This window comes from Lutjanus erythropterus, chromosome 17 (assembly GCF_056507025.1).
Source record: "Lutjanus erythropterus isolate fLutEry1 chromosome 17, fLutEry1.hap2, whole genome shotgun sequence".
NCBI lineage: Eukaryota > Metazoa > Chordata > Actinopteri > Lutjaniformes > Lutjanidae > Lutjanus > Lutjanus erythropterus.
This window is the reverse complement of record NC_139333.1, coordinates 8563414-8586447: the sequence shown is the minus strand read 5'-3', so window position 1 is coordinate 8586447 and position 23034 is coordinate 8563414. Positions and strand designations below refer to the sequence as shown.

The 23034-nt window shown below is 40.2% G+C and overlaps 3 protein-coding genes across 3 annotated transcripts in view; all 3 read right to left on the bottom strand.

Moving 5' to 3' along the window:
- Positions 1 to 826: 826 nt before the first annotated feature.
- Positions 827 to 4932, bottom strand: LOC146311683 (PI-PLC X domain-containing protein 1-like). The gene is made up of 7 exons (XM_084741056.1): positions 4465 to 4932; positions 4215 to 4340; positions 3199 to 3323; positions 2965 to 3096; positions 2352 to 2516; positions 2081 to 2261; positions 827 to 1209 (listed from the first exon to the last, which is right to left on the bottom strand). Exons 2-7 carry the CDS (start codon positions 4324 to 4326, stop codon positions 977 to 979), a joined length of 948 nt encoding a protein of 315 aa, XP_084597182.1. The 5' UTR covers positions 4327 to 4340; positions 4465 to 4932; the 3' UTR covers positions 827 to 976.
- A 2154-nt stretch (positions 4933 to 7086) lies between these two features.
- LOC146311682 (pepsin A-like) lies at positions 7087 to 10867 on the bottom strand. The gene is made up of 9 exons (XM_084741529.1): positions 10715 to 10867; positions 10288 to 10438; positions 9664 to 9781; positions 9421 to 9539; positions 8245 to 8441; positions 7998 to 8114; positions 7739 to 7880; positions 7490 to 7588; positions 7087 to 7397 (listed from the first exon to the last, which is right to left on the bottom strand). Exons 1-9 carry the CDS (start codon positions 10768 to 10770, stop codon positions 7260 to 7262), a joined length of 1137 nt encoding a protein of 378 aa, XP_084597655.1. The 5' UTR covers positions 10771 to 10867; the 3' UTR covers positions 7087 to 7259.
- Positions 10868 to 11933: 1066 nt separating this feature from the next.
- The window catches only part of pkd1b (polycystic kidney disease 1b), a 33749-nt gene continuing 22648 nt past the window's right edge, over positions 11934 to 23034 (bottom strand). Inside the window, exons 30-42 of the mRNA XM_084741528.1 lie at positions 22719 to 22833; positions 22429 to 22634; positions 20218 to 20420; positions 19931 to 20128; positions 19692 to 19846; positions 18416 to 18616; positions 17588 to 17762; positions 17314 to 17496; positions 16738 to 16842; positions 16514 to 16648; positions 16233 to 16435; positions 14122 to 14233; positions 11934 to 14015 (exon numbers count right to left, since the gene is read on the bottom strand). Coding sequence (XP_084597654.1) covers positions 13116 to 14015; positions 14122 to 14233; positions 16233 to 16435; positions 16514 to 16648; positions 16738 to 16842; positions 17314 to 17496; positions 17588 to 17762; positions 18416 to 18616; positions 19692 to 19846; positions 19931 to 20128; positions 20218 to 20420; positions 22429 to 22634; positions 22719 to 22833 — 2891 coding nt within the window. The 3' untranslated portion in view covers positions 11934 to 13115. The remainder of the gene's footprint in view (positions 14016 to 14121; positions 14234 to 16232; positions 16436 to 16513; positions 16649 to 16737; positions 16843 to 17313; positions 17497 to 17587; positions 17763 to 18415; positions 18617 to 19691; positions 19847 to 19930; positions 20129 to 20217; positions 20421 to 22428; positions 22635 to 22718; positions 22834 to 23034) is intronic.

The window sequence follows — 23034 nt, the reverse complement described above, 5'->3', positions numbered from 1 at the left end:
CTCAAGAGTTATTTTTTCATTTTGTGTCCACTCCTCTTTTTAAAAACAACTGAACTATAGTGGAAAATTACTGTCCCAGTGTTCATCTGTCAATATGTGTTGTCATTTTGTGCTGCTGACATTTGAAATTTGTCAAAGTTTCTGGTCCAGCCAGCTGGTTGAAAAAGCACATATTTGAAAGAATTTTTCTGAAGACTGACTGAAAGAAAAAGTTTGCATGTTCAATACTAATGTTCAAAGCAGAGTAAAACAGTAATTTTGATTTACAATCAAATAAGTTGATTAAAAAATGTTAAAAATGTTAATTCATGGTTAAAAGACAATATTTTATTCTACCCACACAACATAAAAAGAAATGTATGAAATAAATCTATACACTAACATGTCCTAAAATAACATGAAAAATATAAATTGATCATGCAGAGAAGAAATTAGCTATACATTCACCCTGGACTGATTTTCTCCACCAAACAGCTAAACTGTTAATTAAAAAAATAAAGAAACATACAAAATGTCCATTAAATGGTGTAAAAATGCATACTATGTAGTTAAGCCCACTGTATTAATGCACAATGTGTTTTGCTAGCATGCTAAAACTTTGATTTCAAAACAAACAATATGTCTAATTCAATATTCTAGCACATCTAATGACTTAATTTTTAATAACAGATGAGTACCTACAAAAACAAAAGCATAAATATCCCCCGAAAAAACTGTTCCCTCCTGAGATGACCAGAACACCATCAGGTTTTATTGCAACTTCTGCTGGGATCAGCTCTTACAAGTCACACATGTGCTCCGATTGATTTATGATTTAAAAAAAAAAAAAAAAAAAAAGCCATTTATGTAAGAAAGAAAACATCACAGCAAAAAGAATGACCAAGGGTTTTTTAAATTGGCCGGGGCTCATGTAGTACGTGGACTCTTTTTCCCCATTTAAAAGAGGGGGAATGAAATGACCGTTTCCACTATGCAGTTAAGGTTTTGAAATATTGAGCTTGACAACTGTTGGGACAAAGTTATCACGAGTCACCACGTCCGAGGCGACAATGTTCAAGGGTGTTTTGCCGGCTTGGCGTTTCACCCACTGCAGCAGCCTTGGCAGACTCCTGTGAACAACGTTGGGAAAGTTGTCACAGAGGCGGAGGATGTACCTCAGTATCCTGGCATCCTCTGGCAGAGTCAGGTTCAAGCCACATACAAAGAAACCTGCCGGGCATGGAGGGAAATTTGGTGAGAAGAGACATTCACAATAATGCAGAGAGTTATTAGCCCTAAGTAGAGACTATAGGGCTGCCCCCAATAGCTGACTAAATGGCTAGTTGTTGACGAGAGTCTTAGTTGATCACATTTTCATTTATTTGTTATATGTAGAAAAAAAACCACTTCATACTCCATTTGGGAGCTTCTCCTTGCCATTTGGCCCATAGACACACTACAACTAACTGTGCTATAGCCGCTGTTAGCTAGTTAGCAGTCCTGTTAAACTGGAATACATGCTCTGAGACAGAAGAGACCAGTTTGACAACCAAGATGAGGTGAGGACCTGAGGTGATTCACTGTTACAGCAGCTTCAACCAGGACTCTGACTCCAGAGACAATGAAGACATGGTGGGTTCAGGCAGCTCACTTTGTGCCCCAGTAATAGCTTGACTACTGGTTGACCAGGAAAATCTTTAGTAGGGGGCAGCCCTGGTCAAAAACCAAACCCTTTATTATTTACAACATCTAGCCTATACCAGTTTTAAAACTGGGGTCCAGGGACTAACCAGAGTTCGTGACAGTGTTGAATATTTTAACTTTTATCACATTTTTTGTAAGTTGGAACAACAAGGGAAAAAATAGCGTTGGCCATTTTTATTGATTGTGATTTACAGTGATCCTAGTTTGATAACTGATTGTCGAAGACTTTATCTTCAAACTTAAAATAACACTCAGGGAGAATTCCCTAAAACAAAATCATCTCAAATTGGGGATCCACAGTCTAATATGAATCTATTGTGGGAGTCCTTGGCATGTAAAAGTTTGGGAACCCCTGACCTATACAACCCATTGAGTTGCGGAAAGAGAGGAAACTTACCATAAGGCTTTCCTTTTTCCAACTCCTTACGAAGTTCTGACTCAACAGTATTGGTGTTCATACTATTACCATAGTAGTAAAGTATTCTACTCCATAACTCAGGGTCCGGACCTTCTGGATAATCATATGAAACTATGATGTTTCTGCCTTGGTCCCAGCAACTCTTCAGGGTAGGGATGCCCTGTTATGAGACATTAAAAGTTCTTTTTATATGACAGCTTTTAACATATTTGACTTACTGTTCTAAATGGAAAAAATCTGTATACTTTACGTCTTTAGGGAAGAGTTTGGGTCCAAACAAGGTCTTGATGAAGCTGATAAGGTGGCTGTGGAGATGCCCTTTATTTTTGTCAAACCCTTTGAAGTGGGACAAAGCCAGGATGACGACCTCCTTGGGGTGCCTCTCTGCCCAGTCATTTATGTCCCTGAGAACAGTCTGATCACAATGGCAGAATAGCAGCTCTTAATATCATCTCTATTGTATCTCACAGATTTTTTCCTCACAAAAATGGGTCGATCATGTGACGCCTACTTCAGTCAGTGTGGTCAAGTTGTCATATAATGGAGAGCTATGAAGAATATACAAGTACATAACAGCAGAAACACTCTAGCTAGGAATCAAGCAAGAGAGTTAGTCAGCATATGGATGGTCTGAAGGAAACCGGGAAAAATTATTTTCTGTATCGCCAACTTAGGTTCCCATGGCATTGCAATGCATACAGTTTGTGCTGCTGTAATTAAACTGCACAGTGTCATTTGGTAACATTAATGTACTGCTCAGCAACTTTGCATATATAACGTATCCCTTTGCTGTGAATCTATATCACTCATCAGGAACATCGTCAGGGAAAGATTTATTAAAGAGATGACATTTCCATCCTTACCTCCACATCAGTCTGTGTGTACAGCCCATGATAAAAGAAAAGCCTTGTGGGGTTGGTGTCATTTGGCTTGCGAGCGATCCTCAGGTCAAGGTAGCGGACTCCTGCATCCAGTTGCTTTGTGATGGTCACCTCCTGCATGAGAGGTCATTATGACAGTCAGATAAACCCCCTCCCTTCTCTGTTTCTGGTATGCAAAAGTACATTCAGTACTAAGGTTTTAAACACTATATTTACCTGAGTGGTCGCCCATCTACGCACTATTTTACGTGCACAATAGATTATACTGAATATTTTCACTCTTTCAGGCTCCACTATAGGGGAGTTGATGTCCAAGTCATAACTCATTGAGTCATGGCTACCTGGGAATGACCAAAGACACACACACACACACAAACACACACACGTTACAGCAATTTTACTGTTTCAATAGTCTCACATAGCCAGACCTTTCTCCACAGCACTCAGTACTGGAGAAAGATCCGGCTCCACATCTTGGGCAGCGCAAAGCCTAGAATGGAGCACCAGTGCAAAATAATGTTTGGGGGGGGGGGCGCTTGTTTTGGTGAAATACTTGCATGTCTGGGCACAAAGTCGGGCATTAAAATGACTACATCATTGCAAAAGATAACAGCTGTTAGCTTGTTTACATCTGTACCATTAGTGTCCCTGGCACTAATTTGCTGTTTTCAGCGTCTTGGTTGCAGCTCGGATGTTGTTCGTTTCCCCGGGACTTTAGTAACATATGTAGTGGAAACCGCGATACTGCTTGAAACAAGTGTCCAATGACAAGACTTAAACCTGCAGTGTGCCTCCACTGAGTCAGACCACTGTTTGAATAAACCTTAAATAACCACCGCCCAGGAAAAATCATGTATGTACAAATTTGCGTTTTTGTAGCTATGCTGGCAACATGGCTTTATGGATGGCAATATCAGTATGTAGATCAATCTGATGTACTTTATGTTTAGTGCTAATCAGCAAATGTTAGTATGCTAACATGGTAAACTAAGATGGACCTATCTGTAACCTGTAACCTATATACCTGCTGAACATTATCATCTTAACTTTATGAGGGTCCCAAAGTGGATAAGGGGCTTTTAAAAATAGGGAATTAAAGATATGGAGATACATGTTTTTCAAAAGACAGTGCATATGTTAACTCCTTGACCCACACACAGTCAAAATTGGGAAAACTGCTGTGCATTCAATGCAGTAGCAATGTAAGCAGTTACATTATGTCAGCCAGTTACCTGGAATGGCCAGGTCAAAGAGGCGAGTGTTGTGAAGCTCAGGTGGTAGTTGCGACATCCAGTCACAGTAACTTGTGACATCTCTTCTCTTTCTGCCTTTTTCTGGAGACATTGTCCTCTCAGATTCTACATAAAACAACTTAAAGTCAACACTCAATATCTTGCCAATACAGCAGCTAGTAATAGATTGACATAAGAAAAAGATATGACACAGACATGGAGTTCAAAAGTTTACAGGAACACCACTTACCCTGCTGAGGTGACTGCCAGCCTTCCTTGCTTTCTTTACAATCTCTGATTTAACACTGCAGAAGTGTACAAAGAACCGATACTGTCATAAAGGTGAATAGTCTTGAGCTGCAAATTAGATGCTGCAGTAATCATTACTGTCTGGTTATACAGGTTATTGTTACCAGGAACACCACTGCATGAGAAAACTACAAATATGATTGGTCCTGACTGGAATGTTTGATGAAAGTGATAAGGAGTTATGGTGAAACTTCCTCATACCATCAATGTGAGGAAAGAAAGTTCACATTTCTGGTTGTCAGTTGTCAGACCAAGCTGGGGCTTAACTGGCAGTGATATCAGGCAAAAAAGTGCCATGTCAATACTGATAGCATATTCAACTTTACTTTTTTTTTTTTTTTAATCCTTGTGACTCCTCATTCAAGTGTCTGTTGCAACTAAGCTAAGGTAAAGAAACACTGGCATGAGAGTTTCACATTATTCTTCAACTCGAAATTTGACAAAAATGGTTGTACAATTTTGAGTACATTACATACTGAGGCAGACTGAGGCAGCAGGATGACTTCACAGACTGACTGAGATAAAGAGCTTACAGGTGAGCAGACAGGTAGTAAATCAAGAACTAAAAAAAAACGGAGCACAAAGCAAAAGCAGACAAGCAGCAAAACAAGAAGGACAAACTGACAAGCTGACGGGGAAGGTGTAGGTAGGGAGATGGGCGGGGAAACACAGGTGAAGGGAATGTCTTAATTGCAGGGCAGATGGGAGTGGCAGGAGCAGGGGAAAAAGTCTGAGGGCATCTAGTGGATGAACTGAAAATGGCAATGAAAGGAAGTGGGTATGTGGTGGCATTGATGAAAGACCCAGACTGTTGGAGCAACCCACAATAAGTGCATTCAGCCATGTGGATACAGCTGACAAATTGCAAGAATAATGCTAGTATCAACTTCAAATATGCTGAACTCCTTCAAGTTCTACATTTAGTAAAGGAAATGAAGGGTTTTTCTTTGACACATATTCCACATGTTAGAACATAGTTGCTGAAAACATGTTAAAATCTGAGAACTATGAAATACTGAATTCTGGTGTTAGACAGGTAGCCTGTTTTTCACAATTTCTGTGTTCAGGATTTTTTTTTTTTTTTTTGGCAGATGGTTCCTGTAGTGCACTTACCTGTAGACTTAAAACCTTAGTGCCCACAGACAGTCCTGCATCCTCTTTTATACAGTTCGGCTGACATTTTGCCAGAATGCCAAATGAACTCCTTGTTTAGGAAGTATGCAACAAGACTTTTAACGCTAGTCAATGCTCCCATTAAATTTAGCTGTGAAGATTAACTGTGTTAAAATGAATACTCTCCCAAAGTTCCCCTACTTATTCCAGTGTATCCCTGTTTTCCTCCCTCGTGCATTTTTTCAGAAAATTGATAGCTTCATTTTTCAGTTTATTTGGAACAAAAACAAAACTAAGACTGCGTAAAGACTTCTTACAGACACCTAAGCCTCTTCGAGGAATGACCTTACCAAGCTTTAAACATTATATTTGCATCTTTTCAACAGCTCCTAGAGTTGTTCTTCCTCCTAAACACCATTTTTTAAGATACCTACAAATTCATATTTTTGTCCGCAATACCTATGCCCAGTTCCCTAACCTGCCTGTTTCGGAGGTTGAACTGGGGAGGCAGATTTCTGATGAGCTTTGGGAGAGTATTTTTAAATGTGTACATACCTCATCTGTGCAAGGCATGGGTTAATTCAACGTAAAGTTGTTCACCACACTAATTGGACTGAAGTTATGCTCTTCAAAATTTATCGACCCTTCCTGTGAGAAATGTCATCACCTGCAAACCATGTACATATGATCTGGTCACATGCATCGCTGCATAACTATTAGACTGCAGTTTTGATACATTGATGGAGATAATTGGGACACTTAAAGAGCCCGATGCCATCACTGCTCTGTTTGGCATCTCTCAGTTGCCTTTGCCTGAGCACCAAGCAGATCTAACAGCTTTTGCAACTTTATTGGCCAGACACATTATATTAATGAGGTAGAAATCACCAATGCTGCCTTCCAACACTCTGTGGATAGAAGAACTTTTCAATAATTTACAACTTGAAAAAAAAATCTGATACAAATTCTTTTCCAAGAAAGTTAAAAAGATGAGGGGGCCTTTCTTTGCCTATGAAGAAAAAAAATTATCTTCCCAGTAATCCCCAAATAAGATCCCTCTATCTTATACATTTATCATTTTTGTTTATTTATCTCCTTTTCACTCTGACTAGAGTTATAGATATTCTGTAGATATTCTGTCTACAGATTCCCCCAAATCTTACATTTAGGCATGCTAATTAGAATGTAAAACACAATAGACTTATTGTGCCTGAACAGGTTGGAGTCCAAATAAGCTGGAAGAGTGTACACGTCTGTTTAACCCACAGTACTGTGTGTACAAAAATCTTGTACACAAAGTTGTCCTATTGCATGCATATGAAGTGAATTGCATCAAAAGATGTATTCTGCTGGGTTGTCTTCTTAAATGAGATGCGATAGTAGTTTAGCATTGACACAGATTTAATCATATAAAAGTCATTTGTGGTAGCATAATAAAACAACTGTTGAATTGACTTAACTGTTTTTATTGGATTTAAGGAAATTTAATCATTTACAGGACAAGGAAAAGATAGGAGTCTCAGGCATTACACAGGCATTATTTTAGTAGCACTGAAATTCTACTCATACTAAGATGTATACATGATTGTTGCAAGGCTCTTGGGCAAGGTGACTTCAGGTTGTTTATCTAGCCTTGGCCAGACCCACCATATTCTGGGCTCTGCTGAAGATGGAGTAGTACTGTCTGATGAAGACATCACCCAGGATCCACAGGCTGTCACCTCCGCTGCCAAAGCCAGAACGGCAGCCATAGTACTGAGACTGTGGGAGGGATTTAAAAGAAGAATTTCAGATGTAGGGGAAGTGTAGTCAGATGAGAAAATAAAAAATCTGGCAGGGAAACAGAGACTTACCTGACGGACGTAGGCAGAGGCTGGGAGGGTGAACTGCTGTCCGTGGATGTTGAAGGTCACATCAGGCATCTGGCCAATGTTGTTGCAGTTGACAGTATACTGAGAGAAGAAAGTGAAAGGAAAAGTGATGAAAAACCATCAAAATTTGTCTCTGCTTTTCAGTTTTTAACAAAGTTAAGTTTTATTTTACTCAACCTGAAGCCATAAAAATCTCACTCAGTCAACCAGCACATCTTTTTTGGCACTTACGTCTCCGTTCTGGCTGTAAGCTCCCACCCAACCGTTGATGTTGCTGATGTCACTCTGAGGTCCAACAATCAGAGAGGTGCCAGTGTCCACAATAGCCTGGCAACCACCACTGCAAGCCACAACCTGACCATTGACGGTAACACTGAAAGGGACACATAATACAGTATGCATCAGAGAGATAACTAACACTTTTACTGACAATGTCATTTTGTTTTGGATAGATTTCAGACAGCCTGTGATGCTGTATCCATGGCTTTACCTGTCCACTGTGATCTGCCAGTACAGCTCATTGGAGAGGGGAATCCAGGTGATGGAACCATAGTAATGGTTGGGGTCAATACCACCAAAGGTCACCACACTGCCTTGCTGAGAGTTACTGCAGAGGAAAGCCAGAACTTACTAAAAATCAGCTGCTGTCTCAGTAGTAGTAAGGGTATAAGGAAAATTGCATTGTGGAAATATTTCTTTCCCTGGATAGGATACTGCAAACCTAAGGTTGTCCTTACGAGCTCAGATAAACGGAAAAGAGGTCCTGGTTGACCAGGCCCTCCTTCATCATGTTGTCGAAGACGGGTGTAGCGCCGGAAGCAGACAGGCTTGGGTATGCCAGGCCCAGGATACCATCAGCGCGCATGTACTGCATGAAGGTAGCCTCAGTCTGGCTCAAGCCGAAGATCTGGTTCTGCACAGCGAGTCCACCAACCTGGCAGACAAACACAAAGACAGTGCAGGGATTTAAAACTGTCTCCAGTTATAGTGGGTCTGTAAAGATCCCATGAAATGGTTAGCAGAGTGTGCTCTGCCTATGCATGTGGGGCTGAATCACGGCTAACCAAGCCAACAGCACGTAGTGATTAACTATTTTAATAGCAAGTAAAGCTAAACCCTGTGCATCACCTGGGTACTGTATTCCCTGTCCGTCTCACCAGCCGTGTTCACTGGGAGGCTGCTGAGCCTTGTTCCATTGCCTGCTAACTTCAGCTTACAGTTACAGTTATCGACTTTAGCAACAAGTATGCTAAAGCTATCTGTCCATCAGGTAATCCTGTAATTAAATAGCCAAGAATTGAAGCTGAACCGCTGGAGGACAGCTGCATAAATTGCCATCCTCTTTCAAACAAATCGGTGGATAAAGTTGTGTTTTTGTACAGTGAGGCCCAGCCCACTGAAACTCTCCACTCTGGTAGCATCATAAGTTAGAAAGTGTTTGACTAGACACAAATTTAGTGTAGCCTATGCCCCTGAATGCAGACTGAGTCATCAACATTTTTTTGTTTAGGAAAAGACAAACATTAAAATGCTATAGAATACTATATAGAATGCTATATAGTATACACAGGAATACCTACAAAATGACATGAATGAATGAATGAACCACATACTGCTGTATAGGTGACCTAGAATGCAATATATATATGCAATAAAAAACTTAAACATGGGTTTTGAGTTCATGGAAACTATAAAGTTGTCATCTTAATATCCCTTCATCTGCTTTTCTATGTTAATTATAGTTTTGGTGCCAACATGTATGAATATGACCAAGGCCAACAGATATTTATGGTGAATTAGCCTCAAATGGGTACATTTTTGCCTTGAACATGACAATGGGACAAGTAATACTCAAAAAGAACTATAAGTAAATATTATTTTTTTAGTTCAAAATGATACTATATATTTCTCACCGTCACAGTGTCGTATCCAAGGAAACCAGTCATGCTGCCAGTGCCATACTGGATACGGAGAGGACTTCCATTGTGTTTGTAGGTGCTGCTGCGGCTAGGGTTAAACTTGTCATGGTTGTCTATGAAGGTACACATGAAAAAAAATGTTTTTGTTTGCTGATATGATGGATATTTAATAACATTTGTTGCACTTTAACTGAAGTCAGTAAGAGAAATAAGTATAGCATGTATAGTTTTACATACTGCAGGCTGGGCTGCTGCAGTAGACGGAGGGCACCCACAGGTTAGAGGAGCCGGTGTCGAAGACGACCTTGAAGGACTGAGGAGGAGTTCCAATGGAGATGATTCCATAGTAAGCCAGCTGGAGATGAAGAAGAGACACTGAGATTATTCATGACCTAAAGGAACCATTCCTCAAAGTTCTGTTTAATTGTCTGTTTAAGCTTTTGTTGCTGGAAAAAAAACTTCAGATGGGCCAGAACTCTTCTGGTCCTCCAAAACATGCTTTCCTTCTAAAAATCAAGGAAAACTCCAGTCCAGTGGAGTTCAATGCAGTAAAAGGTTTACTGTAGTTTTAACGCAAATACAGCAAAGTGTGCGTTGAGTTACAATTCTTTGGGAGTCTTTTATTAATACCCAGTTTGACTCCTTGTTGACCTAGTTTTCTAAAGCTCCTCCCTCTTTTTGCAATTTCAGGATTTTAACACATTGATTAGGTTTTCATCCACCATTATTTCTATGAGCTAGAACACTATGGCCTATTGGGTTTTCATTATGTCTCCCCCTACTGATTATTGTGTTTAACTATGTTTTCACAATATGTTTTGTTCCCCTAAAAGTCAAAACGAAAATGCGGCTGTTACTCACATCAGCGTCGTTGGTCATGGACTCGGTGCCCACGGCAAAGCGGTTGTCAAACTTGACCATGGGGTTGTATGGGAACTTGAGCCTCATCTCCTCCCACAGACCCTGCTCCTCCAGGATCTCCCTGGCTGTCTTATCCTTCACCAGAGGGACCCTAGGGTTCATCAAAGTGAGCAATTTATTATTTTTTTTCTTTCAGCTATGTTTGTTCACTTCATAGCGTCCTGTACAGAGGTTTTTCGTCTAGTCATCGATGAGAGAACATGACATTCTTGTGACCCAGCAGCCTTCACCTAAATCCTAAATGACGCTTGTTCATTTAGAAGTTACGCCTGCAGTTATGTGAGTGGAGCTAATGAAGTCTAGGTGGTAGGAAAAGTCAGAAATAGAACAAGTATAGGAACATGTGAGAGTTTTACAGCTGACTTACTGGACAAGGCACTCAGACAGTGCCACCATGGCACACACGACAATGGCCCACTTCATCTCGGCTGTGCTGTCAACTGTGTAAGAAAATGAACTTCAGTCAAGCAGAATCAAGCTCATGTCACTAAGATCGATCACATCATAGAACCATTCAAACTGAAAAATCACTACAGTCATACAGTAGGTCTGTGATACTGTAGTGTACTCACCTGTAGACTCCAAAACCTGAGTGCCTGCATGCAGTCTTCCATCCTCTTTTATACAGGTGGGTTGACATTTTACCATTAAGTTACGATAAGGAAATGAACACACACAAATGATAAGCAAAGATAAGAAATGGACAAAATAATCGTTGACCTCAAACCAATGTCAATTATGTGATTAAAAGAAGGAACACAAATTTTGGAAAAAGCTTGCATAAGCACTATAATATTTGTGTTTATGTTCCAGGCGCTAAACAATGAAAGAGAAAGCAACGGTTCAAAATAAATTCACAGCTCTAGAACATATGAATGAGGTTACTTCAAAAATATATTCCAGTACACTTACTAATTCATGTAGTAAGTGCCTTCATTACTTTTGGATTACCTCAATACCAAATATGGTGAAATTGTTTAAACTAACATAATATCTGTTGTTAGGTTTATTAATTGTTTGTTCAGATATTCTTTATTTTCTTATGCACACAAACAATTAGATTAAACATTTGCCTTTGCACATGCATACCTCTTACTGTACTACTGTACTTTATAATTTATATTCTTTGTTTTAGAAGAATGTTTTTCTTCTTTTGTGCACTGGCCATATTTTTCAAGTACATCTATAATGTATTATACTGTAATGTAACTGTAACTTTATCAAAATTTGAACACATTGTCCATGTACATTAAAGTGAAGTAACTCACACATTTAATTGTATTTAATTGCATTAATTAAATGTTAAACTAACACAATAGATAATCACCTTGCAAGTGGGTCTCAGCAGTAACAGTGTTTGCTGCTATGTTATCATGTATTTACTCTTTTATCAAGGTCTTTTCCTTTAGATAGGTAATAATATTCCAAGAGCTGTATTATCGTTTAAACTAATCACAGTGATAAAAACAGCACACACAGCTGTTATAGTAGGACACATTTTCCTGTTATAAATATAATCTTTGAAGAAATGAAACAAACACTTTCAGACCATATGGTAATTTGTCTTCTTTTTTTCTTCTGAGTCTCTTACAAAATTATATGCATGTAACACTGTAAGGAACAAAGGCAGGCAATATGATGTACAAATAAGTATACACAAGTGAAAACTTGACTCAGTTCGAACAAATATACATTCATTATTCGCCTCTTCTCTCTGTCGTCACTCACAGTAGAATGACCTGGTTTACCAGTGCCTGTCTCTCTGCTTTGACTTAAATAATTAGGAGGGTTAGAAATATAACTTGCTCATATTTCTTTGCATGTGTGTGCACTGGATAGTGGTTAATTATTTTGTAGTACAGGAAATTCCCACACTCTGTTTAGCATGCAACTTTATTTTGAAAGAACGCGTGCATTAATAAAGCAGAGAAGGGACTGAAAAGTTAATTTGACGGACTAATTCATTTAATGTTTTATGTGCAAGCATAGTGCTCTAGAATCTCTGTTTCTATGTGAAATAGGTTGTGAGAAATTTGAAAGTTTATTACTGCTACTCAAAGCTTCCTGGCTGTTGTTCTTTGGAAGACTTGAAGACTTAAGAAGGTTGAAGGACAGTTTCAGTCCATAAATGGTGTTCCTCTTAAGTGTTGCATTAGTTTTGTTTTATAGAGGAATCTTAAATGGTATTTCAGACATTTAGTACTGTACTTCCATGAAGTTATAGGACTTACCAGAATGGTCTGAATCAATGCTATGGAGCCCAAGATGTAGCTCCATTTAAATGGGTCAAGTAGCAAAGCGTGACATTATTATTGTAAGACAGTGGCAACAGCCATTTTCACTCGACTCTAACAGACTGATAAATGCCCACATCTTTCACACCCCTGGTTTAAACAGGCTTTGTTTTAAACATCAGTGGTCTCCAGAGCCAAACTGAGATACCCCTAATGAAATAATTTGATGCTATTTTCGCAGACCTGACAAAACTTGACCAGGACCACAGGAGACATTATACTATTTGAAGCTACATGCTGAATAGTACTTCACATGACAAGGAAATTGGTCCTGATGTGCAAAATCAGCAGCCCTTCAATGTTACCTGAATAGCTCTTTCTAGCAAACTACATGAAACCAGTGTTACATTATTCACTGCCAAAGAAGGAACCATTGTCACTGCAAACTATGACAGAGGTACAGAAAGAGTCTCTACACTGATCCACTGAGGGTAGGATCTATTAACTAAGTTCACTTCCTGTGTAAACACATTGTTAGTCTTGCTCAGTCTCAGGCCCTTCAGAGATCCAAGCCTTCCTCTTCACAGGGACTCCATCACCGATTTGCCTCCTTACCCCTTCTTCGCTCCTGGGTCTGGTGTTGGCGAATGTGAAACTTTCTCGTCCATTGCCACATGGAATAATTCCACCTTGGGTCAGGAAGATCCTCTGAGCTGCATCAGCTGAATGAGAGCTCCCAGAGTGCCAGGCTCTTCTCCTGGGGAACCCGCCAAATCCAGGAGATCCTGCAGGATACAAACCAAGCTTGGCTGCTTCAGAAGTATGGTTGTTGCTAGATGCTTGAGTCTGGACCAGTACTTCAGACTCAGAGTAGGTGCTACGTGTACGGGGAAAGATGCAGACCGATGCAGCAGAGTAGTGAAGTGTGGGGGGAGTGAAAGAAAATGATGTGGGAAGGGACACTCGTGGCTTGGGGTAAAGAAGACCTGTCCTCCTTTGTCTAATGTTTACTGTTTCCTTGCTTTCTCCTTCTAGTACCTTGAGCTTTGCTGACTCTCCAAGTCTCTCTGCACCTTCGTCCTCATGACTGATCCACCTCTTCCTTCTTCTTGTCTGAGCCTCTTCCAGTTTTATTTCAAGGTTGTGAATGTCCTCAGTAACCTGATTGACCTGATCAAAGCGAGATAGCAGTGCACTGACACAGGGCCCAAGGCGATCCAGGTATGGCTGGACATCGAACCCGGGCTCGGACACTGATGAGTCCTCAGACCTCATAGAGAGAGTCGAAGACAGGGGGCGGGGGGATGAAAATGAGGAAGACAGGGAAGGAGAGTGGGAAGAGGGGAGGGTGGATGACAGGGTGGAGAGACGGGATTCCTGCGAGGACCTAGAAGGAGGGATGTCCATGCCTTCGAACTTCACCCTGTGCCTGAACTAGAAGGGAAAGGAAATATCTGGAATCACCAGCATGTATTGACTGTGGAAGTTTCTCATTTACTGAGTTCTTCCGATGAATTGCATCAACTAATGCGCTACCTACCTCTTTAGTTTTAATGAGTCCCATCCACAGCTTGAGTCTCTTGATGAAGAACTCTACCATCTCATAATCCTGTGGTTCAATGGCTGGATGGTACAGCTCAGCCTGCTCTGCCCTGAAAGACACAACAATAATTTGCAACGGAACCTACTTGATGCAATATTTACCCTTAAGAAATTCTTGTGGCACTCTTCTAGGGTAAATTTTGAAGCGCCAGTAGCAATCGCACTTTGAATGCAGGATATTTATTGGTAAAATTAACATCATGTATGAGCTGCTAGGAATGGCAATATCGGAAAGTTTGGTCCACACTGAAATACTTTTCTTTTCGTCTTCAAGTGACAGCATGAAATACCTGCAAAACAAATGACATTCTCATAAGCCTGTAGCCTGGCATCACCAAAAAATTTGCAAATGCAAAACAGTTTGGAATCTCTTAGATCTATTTCGATTTCAAAGGGACATTATCAGGTTGCACAGACCAAAATACCTTTAGATACAATTGGACAGACCTACAATGAAAGAGAAACAAAACATGTCCTATAACCAATCAGAAAAATGAAATGCGGGATGTGGCACTGAGTGACACATGCAAGCGGGCTTGGTCCAATTTTGAGCAGGAAAAAACATGATGGCCTGGTTTTGAAATTACAGCTAAAAAGTACATCGTAGTAACATGTTTTTGAAAACATTTGAGGTGGAAATAGGCAATGCAGTAACAATATCTGGGTTCATATTTGATCAGCACTGCCAAGTTTTATGATTTTATTTAGAGTTTCTCGAGCCTGCCACGTTGCACTCAAAACGTTTGAAGTCACAAAACCTGTGGAAATTTCTCTGAAAGGGAGAATGGTCAGGCATACCTGCCTGAGCAATTGAAACATGAGTTTACAGATTTGTTTAATAAGCCTTGTGTGTTTAGTGTTAATTAGTATGCTAGCATAGAACATGCTAAACTTAACTGGTGAACATATTAACATATAACATTATACCTGCCAAAAATAAGCATATTAGCCCAGTCATTGTGAGCATATTAGTATGACTTTGTCAGACATATTTTGCTCAAATAACCGCTGTGCCTAAGTATAGCTTCACAGAGCTGCTAGCATGACTGTAACAGTTTCTCTTGCTCTTCTGAAGAACATGTCTGAAGAACTGTATAGTGCTTCTTGCATGGCATGGACACCTTTTAAAGGACAGGTGTGTAGGATTTAGGGGCATGCAGCCCTGAGCCTTCAGATGGCAACAACTCACCTCACCCTCCCCTTCCAAGGATGTAGGACACTACACAAAACATAACAGGCTCTCTTGAGCCAGTGTTTGGTCAGTTCATTCTGAGCTAGAAACATGGTGGTGCAACATGGAAGTGGACCCGCAGCCTCTGTAGATATTAAGGGCTCATTCCAAGATAACTTGAGTACAGAACAGTTCTTGTTGTCATACACTAATGAAAGCATATTTATGAATATTATATTCCATTTCTGTCATATTCTGCTAATATATTGCTGTAGATTGTACGTGCTGAAACTTTTATGGCTCTGTGTGAGCCACTCTCTACTTTTGCCTGGGAGTAGTTCAGGCAGGCAGAAAGGTCATATTTTAGTCACATGATCAATCCTATATGTTCATGAATATAAATATATGGCACTCATCCAGTCAGTATATATCAGTGCTAACCTCTGCATCCTCCCTGCTACACTGTTGCCCGCTTTCAGAATTCTAATGCCCTCCATCTCCCAAGCCTCCTCCTGTGTTAACATCTAGCTGTACATGGATTTTTAATACTTCATTTTTATTAAATGTTTTCAACCACTAGCTCTGCCAGGGGGGTTGTGAACTCAGGGACAGCCTGTGTCGAGTTTCCTCACACTTGTTTAGGAGCAACACCACCAAACTAAAAACAATATTGCAAAAGAACATTGTCTTATTTGAAACATGCCACCAGTGCAAAATTTCTCGTGTAAACCTCCAAGATTTTAGTACATTTAGGAAGCTGTCAAGTCAGACAAAGTTGGACACTGGAAGTTTTGGTTACATCAAACTTTTGACACTGAAGTGCTGGGATTTTTATCTACATATCCATGCTGCCATACTACAACACATACATCATGTACCTGTATGTATGAATAAGAACAGCTCCACACAGCCTGGCCAAGAGCCAGACACCTCCCCCTATGAGAAGTAGCCCATAGAAAGGGCCCAGGGCTGGGTGGACCCTGCATAGTCTTTGAAGAGCCATCCGGCCACGAAGGATGGACAGCACAGAGACGCCTGCCTGACGTATTGACAGGAAACCTTCCACAGACCGGGAGAAAAGCTGAAACGAAGACAGCGACATCTTAAATACATTTCTTCTTAATGAATACTCGAGTCAGCTGAACTTTTCTTCTCGTACCATGTTTCCAAGGTGAGCGCAGAGCAGCAGCAGCAGCAGCAGTAGGACAGTCAGAGCCCACAGCTCCCTCCAGGCTCTCTGCAGCACTCTGCCTAACACCACCCACCTCCGCACAAACCTCAAGGTTCCCAGCAGCTGGAACACACAGTAATGGAAATGACTTAACTTGAGAAGCTGTGGACCAATATAACATTGTATAACAATGAACCAGAGCTGTCATTTACCTTTAGAACAAGTAGAGTGAGCAGGATAGCCGCACACTGAGAACACCTCTGTGCCAGGAGGGCAGAACTGTGGAAGTCGACGAAGCTGTCTGGGTGGGACTTAAGCTAAATGGCACACACAGGTTATTGTAGGGTCGTCAAAGCAACACACAGAAGAGTCCATTTTAACTCTAATTGTTTTGTTTTTAATAAATGCTATCTTTTTCTATGCAATTATAATTATTTAATGTCAGTGATGGAATGTGCTGAAATACATTTACCTGAGTACAGTAGTTAGGTACAATTTTGAGGTACTTGTACTTTACTTGACTGTTATTGATTATTTTATGTAACTGTATACATTAACTCACTACTTCTACTACTTCTTCTTCTATCAGTAATGGATATAAGGTTACAGTTGCATGTACATTGTAGCATTTGCCTCAAAATCTGCTTAATTTAAGTGCAAGGACACAAGGCAAATAAGGCTGTTCTGATCCATTGAGATTACCTTCAGCAGGAATGTCAACTGAGCAGGTCTTTGCCACATGTTAGCCTAATGAGTCCAATCAGATCTTAACAGTTTTTGCTTCTTACCTTCGAAACACATGCAGTGGCCTGGGACAGGAAGCAAAGCTGCAGGATAGCCGTTGCCAGGGACAACAAGGCCAGGACGAGCTGGAACCAGTGTCTGCACTGATGCAGATATTGGGCACGCTCAGTAGCCATGGACCACAGTTCTCCGGACAAGATGAGGAGAGCGGAGATTAGCAGAAGAACCTGCAGTATAAAGCGAGTGGATTTTATCACTGAAATTATTTTTTAATCCTTTGCACAAATATGTATTTGAAAGGATTACAATGTTTGTTACCGTGAGTGCCCCCTGCAGGTCCAGGCCAGAGATTGATGGAGGGATGAGGAGTGGATGGATGGAGAGAACGGGGGTGACTCTGTGCATCTGAGCCAACTTTAGTCGTATGGACACACACACAAATAAAGTAGACTCTCTGTGGTAGTGTGTGAAGTCAATGGAAAGAGCTTTAAACCTGGGATAAAAATGGGATAAAAATATACAGTTAGAACATCTGGCATTAATTTGAACTCTAATTAAAATGAAATGGGCAGACAATAACACAAGCTACAAGCAGAACAGAAATTTCAAATGAGGACATCGTGGCTGTAGCAAGGGAGAATTTCAATTTAGCATGTTTCCTTGATCTCTGATGTCATAGTGTGGCCATTTAATATATTACAGATTTCTCCTTTAATGAATGGTGACTGAATATTGTAATGCATGGAAAATTTATATAGTACTCATATATATCTCTAAAAGTGTAGAATTTATGATAAAACACATAGGGTTAAGATGATGCAACAGAAATCTGTTTGATACTACACCCAAAAGAGATCACATCATAAGATTCAGTGTCTCATGCAAAATATGCAAACTAGTTTGGTAATCTACATAAGAAAATCATCATCTCTTATTGCTCCATGTGTTCCCAGAGGGAAAAAAGTTGCATTGTCTTGTTTTTTGGAAAGTTTTAATGGGGTGGCACGGCTCATTATTTTCAAAAAAAGTATTTCAATCTTTTCTCGCTCTCAGAGGAATCAACAACTGAAGAACTGAAGGTATTAATAAATACACGCTCAGCATGTCTTGGAGATGAAGTCACATGGCCGTAACGAATCCACTTACTGTTTGTTTTTCCAGTCTGCCATGTGCAGGTCAGCTAGGAGCTGCTGTGTTGTTACACTGCTGTTTCCCAGGGGGACGCTCTCCAGAGGACCGAGGGTATGTGTGTGCTGCAGCCGTGGCAATCCAACAAGGCGCAGTGTGGGGTTTTGGTGTAGGTGTGGCACCAAGGTGTGGGTGATCCACTGCTCTGCATCTGACCAGCTGGATGAAGAGAGAATCAATGTAAGCTTGGGATTGTGTGTATATGTAAAAAAGCAGATATATACAGATGCATGATGCACAACATCAGGAGACGTTCTAACTTTTTTCTCTGTAGGTATCATACCACATATGACACTGGAAACTTGAAAATAAGTTCATGATAAGCAGGATAACATCATGCGTGTCAGAGAATTTTTAATGCATTTATGAGTTAAATCATCAGCCTGGAACTTAGCATCACTTAGGTTCCCTCCACAAAAAGCCAGTGGGATTTTTCCTTCGGATTAGTGCAGAAAAGAAGCTCTGTCGCAAAAAAAAGTTTATGATACTGACAAGTTTTGTTCAGCAAGTTAATCTTGAAAATGAACACCACTTTCATGACTATAAGAAAACACCAACATACACCACAGTCACTTGACTTTAACATCACCACCACTAAGTGACTAGTGTTTAATATTTAATGTCCCAGACAACCTCTGTAGTCTCATTTAGCCACTTGTTAAAACTTTTTTTAAAGACACATAACAGTTTTAAAATTCATGAGAAGACTATTTACAGATGATATTTTATGACTTAGAACAAACTATGAAAATGTCTTGAGCATGTGTTAACCACGCAAGGGAACTGGATTGAGATTTTTTTTTGTTTATATAAAAAGAAAAAAAGATGATAAATTAGCCCTATTTATTCAGACTCAGAAGTTATTGAGCTTTAATGGTGTATAGTAATAAGACATTAGACCCTTTGCTGTACAGGGACGTTGTAATGGCACAAAAGCATTTGTTAGTGAAGACCAAAAACTTTTTTGCTTTATAAAGAGGACAGAGTTTTTGGTCTATACAGTAGCACATATTATTCAATATAATTCTTGATCAACTAAAGATTGTATTAGGGCTGTTATATGACACGAGAGTAGTTATGTGTATGGAATTTTTAGTTTTGAGCACCTAACGAAGACCAGATTAGTCAAAATATGTCAAGATAAAATGTTTAGTAGAACAAGCCCCATGCTCCCCAGATCACACTGTCTGCATTAGGTAATGGTAAAGTGTTTTGACTTTTTGAGTGTCTTTACTCTCTGAGTGAGATGAGATTAGGGACTCCCAAGGGTGCCGAGTGAAGACGACGTCTGACAGCAGAGTGCAGCAGCCTGCCCTGCCGCTGCTCCACGCTGTTCTGGTAGTTCACCATCAACACCAGCAACAGGAATAACAGCTGGCACACACAGTGCTGCAGAAAAGATGCAGAACATAATTAATAAAAAATGAGATTCTGCTGGAGAATAATTGCCACTGAATTCTATTTTTTTCTTACCCTCATTAGTGACCGGAGAGCTCGGACTTTGCGGGCCTCCTCTTTAGCCTGTAGCAGCCCGTAGCCACATGGTGGTCGAACTTTCCCGCCATGCTCTCCAAATGCCCTCACCACGGTGGTCTCCTGAGCTAGCTGGTCCTCCACCTCTGGGTCCACAGGCCTCCACAGTGCTGTGTAGATCAAGGTCTGCACACACACCTGAGCAAGAAAGACGGAGACGCACATCAAAGGAATTATCCCCCAAAGAGCTAAGAAGCGAGTTAATTAGACGACACGATCCAGCTCACCTTCAGAGGTTCGAGCAGCAGAGCAGAGGTGAGAAAGGCGGAGAGAGCTGATACCAACCACATGAGGACCACCGTTCTGGAAAAGAAGCTGCCGTAGAGACCGACTACAGCCAGGCAGGCTCCCAGCAGCACAGCCACCAGGGGATAAATCACACACAGTGCCCAGGGAGGGAGCAGCCAGCTGGGCTGACCTCGAGCAACACCTAGGATCGAGCAACAGATATCAGTACTAATCACACCAGATCACCAGAAAAGATGCCAATCTGGTATTTACAGGATATTTTTATCCTGTTGTCTAGTATAGTGTTTCCCAACCTGTAATTGTACCACAGGGTTATTAACATGCAGTTGCCATGGAAAATATGGAAAGATGGCAAAGTAGTTCAGCTACTATATATATATTAAAAGCATGACTAATTAGTTATAAAGCAAGGCCAACATTGCTATGAAACACGGAATGGTTTGGGTGGCGGCTGAATAAGGGTAGAATGTTTGCATAGTTTTACTAATAAAGTAACTTTACACATCTTTATGGTGTATTTATTGCCCTCCTCTGCAGACTCTTCAGCGAGTTGTTAGTTCCTGTGTTGTTATGCTGAACATCCTTACTGACAGTTAGGGCACAAAATTAGCACCAGCCACCAGCACAAATATGGCAAAATGTACAAATGGCTGGTGGATTTGCTTCACTCTCCTGCCAAAATGAGTAACGTAATCCTTTGATCATGTGTCTCCAGCGCTGACATAGTGTCAGCTGAGATAACGTGTCTGGCAAAGGATTGCAATCATGAACCAATTTCAATGTTGTGATATATTTCCATGTTGTCTCCGTTGAGAACTTTTCTTTATAGGCATTTGTCTTTCACATGTGCTGTCTGCATTTCTGATGATGAGCGATTGACAGACAAATGACCAGTGGTGGACAAAGTACTCAACCCCAGTACTTGAGTCAAAGTATAGATACTCCTGGTCAAATATTACTCAACTACAAGTAAAAGTTGCTCAGTCAAAATTTTACTTGAGTTAAAGTACTTGAGTACTTGGTTTTAAAAATACTTAAGTATTCAGAAGTACATGTTTTTCAAAAATACTTAAGTATTCAAAAGTACAAATTACAAAGTACTTTTTCTAATATCAATACATGCTGTTTTGTTTTCATGATGCATTTACAGAAGCTTGTAACTCTCTGAAACCATCTAATGATGCACTGACTTGCTTGTAGAACCACTCTGCTACACAAAGCCTATAGAAACACCTATAAAAACTTTACCATAGAAATACAATCAAAAAGAAAAGGGACAGTTATTGTCATTTTCTGATGTAACTGTAATAAAATCACATCATAACATTAGATTTGGAGTTCTCCAAGTCTGTTAAATAACTGAGATTTCTTTCTGTCCTCAGAGGCAGTATATATACATGAATTATGCTGTATTTTTCACCCCAATAAAACAATCCAACTTTAATTAATAATTATAACATCTTGAGATTTAATTTTGTCTTTCTCCTGCTGTTACCATTACCGCTTTTTGTTTGAATGAAAGAGGGAGAGTTTGCGTGTTCTTGTTACATAGAGCGCCTGGATGACGTATTTCCACTTTACATCAATCCCATTTGAGAGGAGCTACTATGATTGGTTTTCTTTTGTGAGGAACACAGCATGTGACCAATTGCATTTTAGAAAAGAAAAAAACACCAACAGCTGACTTCAAAGCTCAGTCGAAAAGTAACAACAACCTTCCTAGAAATGTAGTGGAGTCAAAAGTACAATATTTGTCTTTGAAATGTAGTGGAGTGAAAGTCATAAGTTTCCAAAAAAAACAAATACTCAAGTAAAGTACAGATACACAAAAATGTACTTAAGTACAGTACTCAAGTAAATGTACTTCACTATTGTCCACCACTGCAAATGACAAATCATCTAGTGACAAATAGTGAGCTAGGATAAATGTTTGAATCAGATAGATAAAGGTACTGAATCTACAGCTGAAATAGATCCATGGTTGAAACTTTCCTTCCAAATTAGCCGACACACTGACAATTTGATTGCATCAAAACATTATTGTAACTATATCCGCTTTTATATAATCAATAGTATTAAATAACATCCAGTTTAAAATTCAGTTCCAAACCATTAAATTGGATGAAGGGGTACTTGAGTTATGCAACAGGGCTGTGTGGGTTCATCTGACAAAAAAACTGGTGTAGTACCTATGCGCGTGGTGGAGGAGGAGCGTGTGGAGTCAGGAGAAGGGCTCGGCAGAAAGGTGCTGGCCACTGAGTCTACAGATAGCACAGAGGGACACTTGTAGAGTCCCGCCCCATCTACGGACTGTGGATCTGGCTTGTGGATCTCTGCACCATACAGAGACTTGTCATCGCTCTGCTCTGACCAGCTGCTGCAGGAGGTGCTCCGCCTAAAATCCACAAAATCACAGGAGAGTATTCAACACAGAGGTGCATAAAATGTCATTTGCATGACTGACAGAAGCGATCCTTACGTGTTTGAGAGCGAGGAGGTGGTTCTAGGGGAGTCCCGGCCGCTGTCTGAGTTGCTGTTAGTTATATCTGCTGTGTCCTCTGCTGCTGCTGCTATAGACATCAGCAGATCCTCCTCTGGTATCGAGTACAAAAAATACACAATCAGACTTGTAGACACACTGAATCTATCCACATATTTCCTCCTCTGAGACTGTTGCTGTAATTAAATGCTATAATTTCCTTTTTAGGCAGTACACATTATAGGTAACCTGCATGATTTAAAGTTGACGATTCCAAATATTTTCAAGAGCAACCCTACAATATTCACTTTATAAT

Coding starts and splice junctions, on each gene's coding strand:
- LOC146311683 (XM_084741056.1), bottom strand. CDS start 4,326: ATGTCTCCAGAAAAAGGCAGAAAGAGAAGAGATGTCACAAGTTACTGT. Junction 3,097..3,198: donor GTAGATGGGCGACCACTCAG/GTAAATATAGTG, acceptor CCTCTCATGCAG/GAGGTGACCATCACAAAGCA. Junction 2,517..2,964: donor ACACACAGACTGATGTGGAG/GTAAGGATGGAA, acceptor CATTGTGATCAG/ACTGTTCTCAGGGACATAAA.
- LOC146311682 (XM_084741529.1), bottom strand. CDS start 10,770: ATGAAGTGGGCCATTGTCGTGTGTGCCATGGTGGCACTGTCTGAGTGC. Junction 9,782..10,287: donor CCATGACCAACGACGCTGAT/GTGAGTAACAGC, acceptor CTTCATCTCCAG/CTGGCTTACTATGGAATCAT. Junction 7,398..7,489: donor CCTCTGCCTACGTCCGTCAG/GTAAGTCTCTGT, acceptor TCCCTCCCACAG/TCTCAGTACTATGGCTGCCG.